General features: G+C 45.8%; 1 protein-coding gene across 1 annotated transcript; it reads left to right on the top strand.

Annotated features, from left to right (window-relative positions):
• Positions 1-1,087: 1,087 nt before the first annotated feature.
• YAE1 (YAE1 maturation factor of ABCE1) lies at positions 1,088-14,931 on the top strand. The gene is made up of 3 exons (XM_056518437.1): positions 1,088-1,278; positions 11,115-11,236; positions 13,647-14,931. Exons 1-3 carry the CDS (start codon positions 1,150-1,152, stop codon positions 14,062-14,064), a joined length of 669 nt encoding a protein of 222 aa, XP_056374412.1. The 5' UTR covers positions 1,088-1,149; the 3' UTR covers positions 14,065-14,931.
• Positions 14,932-16,575: the final 1,644 nt, after the last annotated feature.

The raw sequence follows: 16,575 nt of genomic DNA on the forward strand, positions 1-16,575 counted from the left end.
CAGTTTAGGCTGCATTCACATTTCGTTTTTGCAATATGGTTCCCGTATCTGGTTTCAGTGTCAAAACCCGTATGGAACCGTATTGCAATCCGTATGTATAGACATTACATAGAAAACCATATGCCAACCGTAGCATCTGGTTGTGGTTTTGCACCATTTACGGTTTTATCCATTTTTTTCCCATACACGAAACTGTAGTCCACTACAGTTTTATTTCCGGGTGAAAAACCGGATACAACCCGTATAATTTTTTTTTTTTTTTTTTTTAAATGGTGGTCTATGGGAACTGTCCAGAACAGTATGTGCGTACGGTCCCATCCGGTTTGCACAATACGGTTTTGCAGTTTGCACATGCACAGTGCACGCCGAAAGTTCTTCCCACAAATAGAACAAGAAGTACTTTACAAATATAAAACCATATCAGTTTTTTTCCTTAAAAAAAACGTATTAAACCGTATACAACCGGACACCGTTTTCAAACTGTATACGGTTTAAAACCGTACAGAAGTATCTATGGTTGTACACGGTTGTATACGGTTTGGTCCGGTTTTGAGACATACTTTTTTTTTTTTTTTACAAAAAACTGATACGGGAACCGTATTGCAAAAACAAGATGTGAATGCAGCCTCAGTCCAGTTTTGAGGAATCTGTTTTTCATCAAAAACCTGATACGGGAACTGTATTACAAAAACGTGGTGTGAATGCACCTTTAGGCGGTGTCTTCCAAACAGTGTTGTCCCCAGCTGTTGCAAAACTACAACTCCCAGCATGCCCGGACACCCGAAGGCTGTCCGGGCATGCTGGGAGTTGTAGTTTTGCAACAGCTGGAGACACATCCTTTGGAAAACACTGCACTATGGACACAGCTAAGGCCCATGCACATTTCATATAGAAACATTATAACATTTCACACACACAGCTCTGCTGCATACCTTACATATAGTACTATTCATTTTTATTACTAAGAACTGTGCAAAGTCACATGATCACAAAGCCTTGCCCCTCACTAATCATGTGATCATTACATCATTGAAGGTCCTAACGTTCAGAGAATTACTTTTACTGATCACGCGGTCATGACGTCAGAAAGGTCCTTCAACCCTCTGGTGTCAGGCACTCACTGTGTAGAGTCGGCAGGTGCGGGGTCCAATGTCGTGGGTGCAGGCGGCTGTGGAGCTTCACACACAGGGGGAGGAGGAGGAGGTGTTTGATGAAGAAGCTGACGAGCTGACACTGGTGCAGAATGACTGGAAGAAATCCATGGAGAAGAGGCTGAAGGTGAGTGACAACTCCAGAACTGCACTCCTTCAGCCATGCTGGGGCTGGTGTATTCCTTACCTTACAGATAGATGACCCTGGGGCTGGTGTATTCCTTACCTTACAGATAGATGACCCTGGGGCTGATGTATTCCTTACCTTACAGATAGAGGACCCTGGGGCCCGGTGTATTCCTTACCTTACAGATAGAGGACCCTGGGGCCCGGTGTATTCCTTACCTTACAGATAGAGGACCCTGGGGCTGGTGTATTCCTTACCTTACAGATAGAGGACCCTGGGGCCCGGTGTATTGCTGCTTACCTTACAGAGAGAGGACCCTGGGGCCCGGTGTATTGCTGCTTACCTTACAGAGAGAGGACCCTGGGGCCCGGTGTATTCCTTACCTTACAGATAGAGGACCCTGGGGCTGGTGTATTCCTTACCTTACAGATAGAGGACCCTGGGGCTGGTGTATTCCTTACCTTACAGATAGAGGACCCTGGGGCCCGGTGTATTGCTGCTTACCTTACAGAGAGAGGACCCTGGGGCCCGGTGTATTGCTGCTTACCTTACAGAGAGAGGACCCTGGGGCCCGGTGTATTGCTGCTTACCTTACAGAGAGAGGACCCTGGGGCCGGTGGATTGCTGCTTACCTTACAGATAGAGGACCCTGGGGCCGGTGGATTGCTGCTTACCTGACAGATAGAGGACCCTGGGGCCGGTGGATTGCTGCTTACCTGACAGATAGAGGACCCTGGGGCCGGTGGATTGCTGCTTACCTGACAGATAGAGGACCCTGGGGCCGGTGGATTGCTGCTTACCTGACAGATAGAGGACCCTGGGGCCGGTGGATTGCTGCTTACCTGACAGATAGAGGACCCTGGGGCCGGTGGATTGCTGCTTACCTGACAGATAGAGGACCCTGGGGCCGGTGGATTGCTGCTTACCTGACAGATAGAGGACCCTGGGGCCGGTGGATTGCTGCTTACCTGACAGATAGAGGACCCTGGGGCCGGTGGATTGCTGCTTACCTGACAGATAGAGGACCCTGGGGCCGGTGGATTGCTGCTTACCTGACAGATAGAGGACCCTGGGGCCGGTGGATTGCTGCTTACCTGACAGATAGAGGACCCTGGGGCCGGTGGATTGCTGCTTACCTGACAGATAGAGGACCCTGGGGCCGGTGGATTGCTGCTTACCTGACAGATAGAGGACCCTGGGGCCGGTGGATTGCTGCTTACCTGACAGATAGAGGACCCTGGGGCCGGTGGATTGCTGCTTACCTGACAGAGGACCCTGGGGCCCGGTGGATTGCTGCTTACCTGACAGATAGAGGACCCTGGGGCCCGGTGGATTGCTGCTTACCTGACAGATAGAGGACCCTGGGGCCCGGTGTATTGCTGCTTACCTGACAGATAGAGGACCCTGGGGCCGGTGGATTGCTGCTTACCTGACAGATAGAGGACCCTGGGGCCGGTGGATTGCTGCTTACCTGACAGATAGAGGACCCTGGGGCCGGTGGATTGCTGCTTACCTGACAGATAGAGGACCCTGGGGCCGGTGGATTGCTGCTTACCTGACAGATAGAGGACCCTGGGGCCGGTGGATTGCTGCTTACCTGACAGAGGACCCTGGGGCCGGTGGATTGCTGCTTACCTGACAGATAGAGGACCCTGGGGCCCGGTGGATTGCTGCTTACCTGACAGATAGAGGACCCTGGGGCCCGGTGGATTGCTGCTTACCTGACAGATAGAGGACCCTGTGGCCCGGTGGATTGCTGCTTACCTGACAGAGGACCCTGTGGCCCGGTGTATTGCTGCTTACCTGACAGAGGACCCTGGGGCCGGTGGATTGCTGCTTACCTGACAGATAGAGGACCCTGGGGCCGGTGGATTGCTGCTTACCTGACAGATAGAGGACCCTGGGGCCGGTGGATTGCTGCTTACCTGACAGAGGACCCTGGGGCCGGTGGATTGCTGCTTACCTGACTGACAGAGGACCCTGGGGCCGGTGGATTGCTGCTTACCTGACTGAAAGAGGACCCTGGGGCCGGTGGATTGCTGCTTACCTGACTGACAGAGGACCCTGGGGCCGGCGGATTGCTGCTTACCTGACTGACAGAGGACCCTGGGGCCGGTGGATTGCTGCTTACCTGACTGACAGAGGACCCTGGGGCCGGTGGATTGCTGCTTACCTGACAGAGGACCCTGGGGCCGGTGGATTGCTGCTTACCTGACAGAGGACCCTGGGGCCGGTGGATTGCTGCTTACCTGACAGAGGACCCTGGGGCCGGTGGATTGCTGCTTACCTGACTGACAGAGGACCCTGGGGCCGGTGGATTGCTGCTTACCTGACTGACAGAGGACCCTGGGGCCGGTGGATTGCTGCTTACCTGACAGATAGAGGACCCTGGGGCCGGTGGATTGCTGCTTACCTGACAGATAGAGGACCCTGGGGCCGGTGGATTGCTGCTTACCTGACAGAGGACCCTGGGGCCGGTGGATTGCTGCTTACCTGACAGATAGAGGACCCTGGGGCCGGTGGATTGCTGCTTACCTGACTGACAGAGGACCCTGGGGCCGGTGGATTGCTGCTTACCTGACTGAAAGAGGACCCTGGGGCCGGTGGATTGCTGCTTACCTGACTGACAGAGGACCCTGGGGCCGGTGGATTGCTGCTTACCTGACTGACAGAGGACCCTGGGGCCGGTGGATTGCTGCTTACCTGACTGACAGAGGACCCTGGGGCCGGTGGATTGCTGCTTACCTGACAGAGGACCCTGGGGCCGGTGGATTGCTGCTTACCTGACAGAGGACCCTGGGGCCGGTGGATTGCTGCTTACCTGACTGAAAGAGGACCCTGGGGCCGGTGGATTGCTGCTTACCTGACTGACAGAGGACCCTGGGGCCGGTGGATTGCTGCTTACCTGACTGACAGAGGACCCTGGGGCCGGTGGATTGCTGCTTACCTGACTGACAGAGGACCCTGGGGCCGGTGGATTGCTGCTTACCTGACAGAGGACCCTGGGGCCGGTGGATTGCTGCTTACCTGACAGAGGACCCTGGGGCGAGGGGTTGTGACAGGGGTCTAGTCGTGGGAAAAAAAAGTGTGGGAACTCACCCAAGATTTCCACTCAAAGGCTGGTCCTGCAGGACTCTTGCTAATGGGAATGATGTTCCTGCTCTGGAAAAAATCATAACTACATGCAGGAAAATTAATACATTTAAAATTGTCATCTTCTGACCCCTATAACTTTTCTACTTTTTCCGCATACGGGCCAGTATGAGGGCTCTTTTTTTTTTTGTGCCGTGATCTGACGTCTAAAGGGTTAATAGTAGGGCTGGGCGGTTTGACCAAATCTGCGTATCACGGTATTTTTGTAACTTTTGGCAGTTCCACGGTATATAACGGTATTTCCTCCCCCCCCGCAAATTATCAGCCCAGCGCTACGCTATTCTGCCCCCCCCCAACAAAAATTAATGATCAGCCCAGCGCTACTCGCATGTCACCTGCTGTCCTCCTCGTGCTGTTTGTTGCCGGTGCAGACACAAGGTAAACAAAATAAACTAACGCATGTTCCGACGTCGGCCTTACGCTAGGGACGGGAATGTCGGACAGCCATCAGCCTATCACCGGCCGCAGTGATGTTCCGCCTCGGCCGCTGATAGGCTGAGCCCACTGTCATGTAAGAAGCTCTGGGCAGCTTCTTACATGACAGTGGGCTCAGCCGAACATCACTGCGGCCGGTGATAGGCTGAGGGCTCTCCGACGTTCCATTCACTAGGAAGCAGATGAGGCCGGTACCGGACCAACGGGAGGTGAGTTAAAGTTTATTTTGTTTATTTTTTTGCAGCCCGGGCATAGGGATACCACACAGTATAGAGCAGTGGTCTCCAACCTGCCGACCTCCAGATGTTGCAAAACTACAATTCCCAGCATGCCCAGACAGCCGTTGGCTGTCCGGGCATGCTGAGAGTGGTAGTTTTGCAACATCTGGAGGTCGGCAGGTTGAAGACCACTGGTATAGAGTGTCAGCGCCGGCGGCCGCAACAAACATGAGGGTGAGGAGGGCAGCGCATTCGGGTGACATATCAGTATTTACCCCGATGGGGACAGCGCTGGGCTGATAATTAATTGGGGGGCAGAACAGCGCTCGCGGGTGACTTGTGATTAGTTCCCCGATGTGGGGACAGCGCAGCGCTGGGCTCATTCATTCCCGAGGGGGAGGGGCCCAACCGGTATTGTGGTATGGGTTAAAATTCAAATTGTGCAGCACAAAAATGTCGGTATTCGGTATGAACCGGTATACCGCCCAGCCCTAGTTAATAGAACGCTGCACCGCGATCAGTCCCCGGCGTTATAGAAAGAGAGCGAACTCGGGCGTACAGGTATGCCCTGCATCCTTAAAGACGCAGGACGTAAATGTACGTCCTGGTGCGGTGGTACTTAATGCACCAAGATGTACATTTACGTCCTGTACATAACCGTGTCATGCGCGGCTGATCCCGGCTGCTGATCGCAGCCAGAGATGTCTGCCATTAACCCCCATCTGCGGCAGTACGCGATTTCAATGAATGATCTGATCGCCCGCAGCGCTGCTGCGGGGATCTGATCATTCAGAACGCCGCACGGAGGTCCCCTCACCTTCCTCCTTCCGGCTCCCGGCGTCTTCTGCTCTGGTCTGAGATCGAGCAGACCAGAACAGAAGATAACCGATAACACTGATCTGTTCTGTGTCCTATACATAGAACAGATCAGTATTAGCAATCATGGTATTGCTATGAATAGTCCCCTATGGGGACTATTCAAGTGTAAAAAAAAAAAATAAAAAAAAATAAAAAACACTTTTTAAATATAAAATTCAAAGTAAAAAAAAAAGGGAAAAATCCCCTCCCCCAATAAGTGTTTTACCCCCAAAAAGCGTAAAAAATCTATTTAAGACATGTTTGGTATCGCCGCGTGCGTAAATGTCCAAACTATTAAAATAAAATGTTAATGATCCCGTACGGTGAACGGCGTGAACATAAAAAAAAAAAAATAAAAAAAAGTCCAAAATTGCTCCTTTTTAATACATTTTATTAAAAAAATATATAAAAAATGTATTAAGTTTTTATATGCAAATGTGGTATAAAAAAAAGTACAGATCATGGCACAAAAAATGAGCCCTCATACCGCCGCTTATACGGAAAAATGAAAAAGTTATAGGTCATCAAAATAAAGGGATTATAAATGTACTAATTTGGTTAAAAAGTTTGTGATTTTTAAGCACAACAATAATATAAAAGTATATAATAATGGGTATCATTTTAATCGTATTGACCCTCAGAATAAAGAACACATGTCATTTTTACCGTAAATTGTACAGCGTGAAAACGAAACCTTCCAAAATTAGCAAAATTGCGTTTTTCTTTTTAATTTCCCCACAAAAAGTGTTTTTTGGTTGCGCCATACATTTTATGATATAATGAGTTATGTCATTACAAAGGACAACTGGTCGCGCAAAAAACAAGCCCTCATACTAGTCTGGCGATGAAAATATAAAAGAGAGTTATGATTTTTAGAAGGCGAGGAGGAAAAAACGAAAACGTAAAAATTAAATTGTCTGAGTCCTTAACCCCTTAAGGACATAGGGCTTATCCGTACGCCCCCGTTTCCAAGTCCTTAAGGACCGAGGGCGTATGGATACGCCCTGAGCATTTCCGGCCCCCGCCGCTAGCCGGAGGGGAGCCGGAGCCGGATGCCTGCTGAAATCGTTCAGCAGGCATCCCGGCATATCGCCCAGGGGGGTCATTATGTCCCCCCATGTCGGCGATTGCCGCAGATCGCTGGACAATTACTGGCTGAGACGGCCCCGAACAGCCAGAGCCAGCAGGGGTGAGGTGGCACTGGTGCCACCTCACGATCGCCCTGATTCGTCGGCCGACCAATCAGGGCGCCTGCTGCGGGTGTCACTCCCGCAACCCGCTCCGCCCTTCTTCCGGAGGACGTGAGCGGGAAGACGACCCCCAGTGCTGGGGACCCCGATCCCCGGCGTCCCTGTTGGGATCGGGGCTCCAGGAGCGACGGTGGCGGCGGGACTGACCTGTGCGGCGGCATCGTGGAGCAGCAGCAGGAGGTGAGTGACAGCCTCCTGCTGTTGCTTAGCAACAGCTCCCAGCATGCAAAAAGGGCATGCTGGGAGCTGTAGTTATGCAACAGCAGGAGGCAGACCACCACAACTCCCAGCATGCCCTTATGGGCATGCTGGGACTTGTAGTTTTGCAACAGCTGGAGGCACATTCTTTCTATGGAAAATTGTACCTTCAGCTGTTGTATAACTACAACTCCCAGCTTGCACAATCAGCTAAAGTGCATGCTGGGAGTTGTAGTGGTGCATCTGGTGGTTGCATAACTACAACTCCCAGCATGCCCGTTGGCTGTCGGTGACTGCTGAGAGTTGTAGTTTTGCAACAGCTGAAGGCACACTGAGTTAAGTAGCAAACCAGTGTGTCTCCAGCTGTTGCATAACTACAATCCCCAGCCAATGTAGTATGCTTCCGGCTGTTGCATAACTACAAGACCCAGCATGCCCTTCCGCTGTCTGTACATGCTGGGGGTTGTAGCTTTTGCAACAGCTGAAGGCACACTGGTTGCAAAACACTGAGTTTGTTACCAAACTCGGTGTTTCACAACCTGTGTGTCTCCAGCTGTTGCAAAACTACAACTCCCAGCATGCACTGATAGACCGTACATGCTGGGAATTGTAGTTTTGCAACAGCTGGAGGTATTCCCCCCCCCCCCCCCCATGTGAACGTACAGGGTACACTCACATGGGCGGAGGATTACAGTAAGTATCCGGCTGCAAGTTTGAGTTGCGGCAAATTTTCTGCCGCTGCTCAAACTGCCAGCGAGAAACTACTGTGAACCCTCCGCCCGTGCGACTGTACCCTAAAAACACTACACTACACTAACACAAAATAAAATAAAAAGTAAAAAACACTACATATACACATACCCCTACACAGCCCCCGTCCCCAATAAAAATGAAAAACGTCTGGTACGCCACTGTTTCCAAAACGGAGCCTCCAGCGGTTGCAAAACTACAACTCCCAGCATCCACTGATAGACCGTACATGCTGGGAGTTGTAGTTTTGCAACAGCTGGATGTTTCCCCCCCCCCCCCCCCAATGTGAACGTACGGGTACACTCACATGGGCGGAGGATTACAGTAAGTATCCGGCTGCAAGTTTGAGCTGCGGCAAATTTTCTGCTGCAGCTCAAGCTGCCAGCGAGAAACTACTGTGAACCCCCCGCCCGTGCGACTGTACCCTAAAAACACTACACTAACACAAAATAAAAAACACTACATATACACATACCCCTACACAGCCCCCCTCCCCTCCCCAATAAAAATGAAAAACGTCTGGTACGCCACTGTTTCCAGAACGGAGCCTCCAGCTGTTGCAAAACAACTACTCCCAGTATTGCCAGATAGCCACTGACTGTCTAGGCATGCTGGGAGTTTTACAACAGCTGGAGGCACCCTGTTTGGGAATCACTGGCATAGAATACCCCTATGTCCACCCCTATGCAAGTCCCTAATTTAGGCCTCAAATGCACATGGCGCTCTCACTTTGGAGCCCTGTCGTATTTCAAGGCAACAGTTTAGGGCCACATATGGGGTATCGCCGTACTCGGGAGAAATTGGGCTTCAAATTTTGGGGGTGATTTTCTGCTATTACCCTTTTTAAAAATGTAAAATTTTTGGGAAAACAAGCATTTTAGGTAAAAAAAAAAAAAATTTTTTTTACATATACAAAAGTCATGAAACACCTGTGGGGTATAAAGGTTCACTTAACCCCTTGTTACGTTCCCCGAGGGGTCTAGTTTCCAAAATGGTATGCCATGTGTTTTTTTTTTTGCTGTTCTGGCACCATAGGGGCTTCCTAAATGCGGCATGCCCCCAGAGCAAAATTTGCTTTCAAAAAGCCAAATATGACTCCTTCTCTTCTGAGACCTGTAGGGCGCCAGCAGAGCAATTTTCACCCCCATATGGGGTGTTTTCTGAATCGGGAGAAATTGGGTTTCAAATTTTGGGGGGTATTTTCTGCTATTACCCTTTTTAAAAATGTAAAATTTTTGGGAAACCAAGCATTTTAGGTAAAAAAAAAATTATTATTTTTACATATGCAAAAGTCGTGAAACACCTGTAGGGTATTAAGGTTCACTTTACCCCTTGTTACGTTCCCTGAGGGGTCTAGTTTCCAAAATGGTATGCCATGTTTTTTTTTTTTTGCTGTCCTGGCACCATAGGGGCTTCCTAAAGGTGACATGCCCCCCAAAAACCATTTGTCGCTCCTTCCCTTCTGAGCCCTCTACTGCGCCCACTGAACAATTAACATAGACATATGAGGTATGTGCTTACTCGAGAGAAATTGGGTTTCAAATATAAGTAAAAATTTTCTCCTTTTTATCCCTTGCAATAATTCAAAAATTGGGTCTACAAGAACATGCGAATGTAAAAAATGAAGATTTTGAATTTTCTCCTTCACTTTGCTGCTATTCCTGTGAAACACCTAAAGGGTTAATACACTTACTGAATATCATTTTGAATACTTTGGGGGGTGTAGTTTTTATAATGGGGTCTTTTATGGGGTATTTCTAATATGAAGACCCTTCAAATCCACTTCAAACCTGAACTGGTCCATGAAAAATAGCGAGTTTGAAAATTTTGTGAAAAATTGTAAAATTGCTGCTGAACTTTGAAGCCCTCTGGTGTCTTCCAAAAGTAAAAACTCATAAATGTTATGATGCAAACATAAAGTAGACATATTGTATATGTGAACCCCCAAAAAAATTATTTTGAATATCCATTTTCCTTTCAAGCAGAGAGCTTCAAAGTTAAAAAAAATGCAAAATTTTCATTTTTTTCATCAAATTTGGGGATTTTTCACCAAGAAAGGATGCAAGATACCACAAAATTTTACCACTAAGTTAAAGTAGAATATGTCACGAAAAAACATTCTCGGAATCAGAATGATAACTAAAAGCATTCCAGAGTTATTAATGTTTAAAGTGACAGTGGTCAGAATTGCAAAAAATGCTCTGGTCCTTAAGGTGAAAAAGGGCTCGGTCCTTAAGGGGTTAAGGGGTTAAGCATGCTCAGAAGTAATAATGTATCAAAAACAGATTGAAAAAAAACTGATGCAAACAGATGACAATACAGCCTCATCAGTTTGCCATAGACTTCAATGTTCCCCTTTCCCCGTTTCCCTTTAAGTAGAGAGAACTTTTACATGTTGGCAGAAGCATGTCCAGGTGTACCGTAGGAATTTAAGAACAGATTTTAGAACATTTCTGTAGTTTACATTCTGACACCATAGCAATGTGTTTGCCTACCAGTGTGCCTCTGGCTGTCTGGGCATGCTGAAAGTTTTGCAACAGCTGGAGGCACCCTGGTTGGGAAAAACTACTATAACAAATCCACCATAAACCTTCTGAACCTCAATAAGACACAAAATGAGGCAACCAGATATAGACCACAGCAATAATGTACAATTTGTCTGTGACACGCTGGTGCATTGGAGTCGCACAACTATTTTTAGGATGGGATTAAATTCTATAATGACCAAAAAAAAAAAAAAGTCATGAAACATATGAGCCACAGCCGCACATGACTTACATTGCAGTCTGTGCTGGTAAAGTCACTTGGGATTTTTGTGCGACTAGCTTGCCGTGGTTGTGTGTAGTAATAGGAACACATATACAAATATTACTTGCAGTTTTGTGATCGTCATGCCCCGCACCCAAAGTCTCTGTGTCACCCACCCCTCAAGCATTGGCCTAATGCACAATGATCTGCCTTTGTTTCCATACAGGAGGGCTATCTTGATGGGGTTGATGCTGGAAAAGAAAATTCTCTGCAGACAGGATTCAATTTAGGATATAAACTGGGGGTGACCCTCCTGATGCCCTGCGGAGAGCTGAGAGGAACATTAAGGTATGTTATCATTCATGTGGTGGTTATTGCCTTTAGTGTCAAGTGTATGGAATTATTATTTATTTATTTATTTATGTTTACATATTCATTTTGAACCATAAAACTGTTTTAAGATCTTTTAGGTTTAGATTGTTTTGAGAAGGGGGAAAAAAAGAGAGTATTTAAAATTTTAACCTCTTAAGGACGCAGGGCGTACCTGTAGGCCCTGCACCCGGTCTATAACGTGGGGTCACGCTGTCATTCGCTTTCATTAGCCGCCAGGTCCCTGGGCGAATAGCTTGCGGCACCAATCGTTGTGCCTTGCGCTATTGACCCTTTAGTCACAGCGTTCAAAGTTGATTGCTGCGTCTAAAGCTACAAAAATACACTCCTGGCAGCTCAGTCGGGCTGATCAGGACAATCACGGTGAAATCGCAATGTCCTGATTAGATAGAACGCAAGCGCAGGGTCCGTTACCTGCCGCCGGCACGTCGGATTGGCGATTGATTGCTCCAAGCCTGAAATCCAGGCTTGAGCAATCGACCACCAGTAACACTGATCATTGCCATGTCAATGCATGGCAGTGATCTGTGTAGAATATCAGTGTGTGCAGTATTATAGCCACAAGAGGGGGCTATAACATTGCAAAAAAAGTGTGAAAAAAGTTAAATATCATTTAACCACTTCCCTAATAAATGTAAGAATCGCCCCCCTTTTCCCATAGAAAAAAAAACTGTAAATAAAAATCAACGTGGTATCGCTGTGTGGAGAAATATCCAAACTATAAAAATAGATCTTTAATTTAGTCGCACGATCAATGGCGTATGTGCCAAAAAAAATTCCAAAGTCCAAAATAGCGTATTTTTGGTCACTTTTTATATCGTGAAAAAAATTAATAAAAAGCGATCAAAAGAAAAATGGTATCGCTAAAAACTTGAGATCACGGCGCAAAAAATGAGTTATGATTTTTTTCCAGAAGTAAGACAAAATCAAACCTATATAGTAGGGTATCATTTTAAGAATAAAGAAAGGGTGTATTTTTTTATGAAAAATGTACTGCGTAGAAACGGAAGCCCCCAAAAGTTACCAAATGGCATTTTTTCTTCCATTTTGTCGCACAATGAATTTTTTTTTTCCCCCGTTTTGCTGTGGATTTTTTGGGTAAAATGACTGATGTCATTACAAAGTAGAATTAGTGGTGCAAAAAATAAGCCATCATATGGAATTTTAGGTGCAAAATTATGATTATGATTTAAAAGGTTAGGGAGGAAAAAAGATTGCAAAAACGGAAAAACCGAGTCATTAAGGGGTTAAATAATGACTATGCTCTCAAAAGTAAAAGGAGAGAACACGGCTGCATGTGATGACCAATGGCCACACAATGTTTCCGGATAAGGCTGTGTTCTTACAATGCAGTTATGTTGAGTTTTTGCTGCGTTTTTGTTACAGTGCATTCTGGAGTATGTTAATGAAAATAACCTTCAAACACAGCACCAACATGGGTTTATGCGGGATCGGTCTTGTCAGACTAATCTGATCAGCTTCTATGAGGAGGCCGTCACGCCCCCTCCCATAGACATGAATGGAGGGTGCATGCTCCCACATAGAATGCGGGTGCCCTGCAGGGAGATCGCGGGGGGCCTTCCACGATCAGACATCTTATCCACTATCCTTTGGATAGGGGATAAAATGTTTTTTCCCGGAATACCCCTTTAACACAGTAGGGTTTAGGTTGAACTTGTCAATCTTATAAACTATGTAACTATTTTGTGATGCACTTTATAACACAATCTTATATAGTTTACAAATTCTTTTTGGTAGTTTTTGTGATTGGTTGAGGTCCCAGTGGTCAAACCTCTACCAGTCAGCCAGTAATTCCCCATCCTCTGGATTCTAGAGAGAGGGAGGAAGGCGCCTCATGTGCGGGATCAGCAGGTCTTGTTAGTGGGGGAAGGGGACGGTAATTCCCAAGCCGCTTACCAGAGTTGGTTGTGCGCCCACACACAACAAGGTAAAGTATAGAATGAATATATGTATAGGTCCACTGCAGCCCTCCTGGGTAGAAGTAGAATCAAAACAGGATGACCGTAAATTCAGGAGTTAGTCCGGCGCAGAGGGGAACCATCAGGGAGCCAGATAAAATCAATGGATTTATTAGATGCAACGCGTTTCGCTGCGCAAGCGCAGCGAAACGCGTTGCATCTAATAAATCCATTGATTTTATCTGGCTCCCTGATGGTTCCTCTCTGCACCGGACTAACTCCTGAATTTACAGTCATCCTGTTTTGATTCCATCCTCTGGATAGAAGATAACTTTAAAGCTTAGGCGTAGCCCATTGAAGAGAGCACAGATTCCTTAATGAATTTCCAGTTGCTGAAAACGGTTTCTTGTATGATCTGTAATAATAGTGGTGATTTTAATTCTCCCTAGTGCTCTTGTCACATGGTGTCAAGTCCATGGGTCTGACCCTTCAACACGTACAAAGCTTGCTGAACTTTTGACTGCAGTCACCCAGTGTGAAGACAACACAGTGAAGAGCCTGTCATCCATTCATCAGATTTCTCACCCGTCTGACTTATCAAGCACATTGGAGGATATGGATTTTTCATGCTGTACAAAGGAGCCCAGTGATGGGTCATGTAATACTGGGCAGGATTGTTGCCTCAATAAGGAATCCCAACCTACCTCATTGCCTGGCTGTAGGACTACACAACAATTAAGTCATGTAATTAAACAGGAACTGGGTGGAATTCTCAGAGACACCATTGCTGTAGCTCAACAAAATCACTTATCTGCAGATCTTGTTTCTTATTTGCAGACACTGACAACAAAGTATGCATTGTTTTAATGCTCTTGTGAGTGATATGTCTATTTGAAGTGCCTGGACTGGATTCCTCAAGTATCAACAGCTATTAAAGTAATTCTTCTTGAAAAAAATTTTTTTTGCTAAAAGATAAGTTTGATTTAAAGGGGTATTCCCATCTGGAACGTTTCTGACATATATCCACAAGGTGTACCATATGTCCAATGGATACAGTTCCTCTCTGGGACCAGCTTCTAACTTGAAATTAAGGGCTCTCGGGCCTGCTTGAAGTAGTTAGGAAGCTAAAAACAGCTTATTCACCTGTTTTGTGCAGTTTGTGTAATACCCGTTGACTTTAATGGGATAGCATAAACCGTGTGGTACCGTGAGCTCATTCCGTAACTCCCAGAGGTACATAGCCCACAGTGCTACACTGTTTACTTACCTTTGGGAGTTATGAAAGTGTCTCAAGGTGCTGCACTGTTTAAGCAACTCCGGTGAAAACCTTTTTTCTTTTAAATCAACTGATGGCAGAGAGTTAAACATATTTGTAAATTACTTCTATTAAAAAATCTTAATCCTTCCTGTACTTATTAGCTGCTAAATACTACAGAGGAAATTATTTTCTTTTTGGAATTCTCTCTGATGACATCACGAGCACAGTTCTCTCTGCTGACGTTATTATAAGAATAATAACGCTTTATTTATTGTTGTTCTTAGTGGGATTTGAACCCAAGTCCCCAGCACTGCAAGGTAGTAGTGCTAACCACTGAGCCACCATGCTGTCCTTAGCATACATCTGCTATGCATGGTTGCTAAAATGGACAGAGATGTCAGCAGAGAGCACTGTGCTCGTGATGTCATCAGTGTTCCAAAAAGAATGGAATTTCCTCTGTAGCATTCAGCAGCTAATAAGAACTGGAAGGATTAAGATTTTTTAATAGAAGTAATTTACAAATATGTTTAACTTTCTGGCACCAGTTGATTTCAAAGAAAAAAGGTTTTCACCGGAGTACCCCTTTTAAGGAACGAGCGTTTTTCCATTTTTTGCATTTTTCGTTTTTTCCTCATCACCTTTTAAAAATCATAACCCTTTCAATTTTGCACCTAAAATTCCATATGAGGGCTTTTTGCACCACCAATTCTACTTTGTAATGACATCTGTCCTTTTACCCAAAAATCTACAGTGAAACATAAAAAAAAATCATTCTGCAACAAAATTGAAGAAAAAAAAAGCCATTTTGTAATTTTGGAGGTTTTCATTTCTACACAGAACATTTTTCAGTAAAAATTACGCTTTATCTTCTGTAGATCCATACAATTAAAATAATACACTACTTATATAAGTTTGATTTTGTATTACTTCTGGAAAACTACATGCACGAAAATGTATACATTTAAAATTGTCTTCTTCTGACCCCCTATAACTATTATAATAATCTGCATACGGGGCGGTGTGAGGGCTAATTTTTGCGCCGTGATCTGAAGCTTTTATAGGTACCATTTTTGTTTTGATCAGACTTATTGATCGCTTTTTATTCATTTTTTTTTATGGTATGAAAAGACCAAAAATATGCTATTTTGGACTTTGAAAAAAAAAAACATTTTTGCGGACGCCATTGACCGTGTGGTTTAATTAATTATATATTTTTATAGTTCGGACATTTTTGCACGTGGCAATACCACGTTTTTATTTACAGTTTTTTTTTTTTTTAAATGGGAAAAGGGGGGTGATTCAGACTTTTTTTTTTTAATTGGGGAATGAGTGAAATCATTAACTTTTTAACTTTTTTTTTTTTTTTTTTTTGCAATGTTAGTCTCCTTAGGGGACTATAACATGCAGTACATTGATTCATTACACTGATCACTGCCATTGCATTGATCAGTGTTATCAGCGGTCGATTGCTCAAGCCTGGATTTCAGGCTTTGAGCAATCAATAGCCAATTGGACGTGCAGGAGGCAGGTAAGACACCCTCCTGATGCGTCCTAGCTGATTGGAACATCGCATTTTCACTGCGATTGTCCCAATCAGCCCGACTGAGCTGCTAGAAAGCTTTCACTTTAGACGCAGCGATCAACTTTGATTGCTGCGTCTAAAGAGTTAATGCCGGACATCTGGCTGAACGGCGATGTACGGCATTAGCCACGGGTCGGTGCGGGTATAATTAGAGTTCAGCTCCTGAGCTCACTTCATAACCCTGCCGTGCTGCAGCACTGTTTATAAACGGCATTTTGCGACAAGGCGTTAAAGTCAGTTGGGTTATTGCTTTTAACCTATAACCCTTGTTGGGGTACATTCACACCATGATTTAGCAATACAGTCGATGGCAGGGTAATTTAAAATCCATCTGCTGTCGTATCACCACCGCATCCTATTCATTTGAATGAGCCAGGTGGAGTCAGATAGTGACTCTGGTCGGCTCACTTTTGAATCATATCAGTTTTTGTTGCTGGACTAAAAATCGTGGCCAGTTTTTACATTTCCTGCCAGATCCGGTGACCATATTGCTAAATCGAAGTGTGTAAAATGGAAACCCAATTCTAATCCTGGTCCT

Source organism: Hyla sarda, chromosome 5, assembly GCF_029499605.1.
Source record: "Hyla sarda isolate aHylSar1 chromosome 5, aHylSar1.hap1, whole genome shotgun sequence".
Lineage (NCBI taxonomy): Eukaryota > Metazoa > Chordata > Amphibia > Anura > Hylidae > Hyla > Hyla sarda.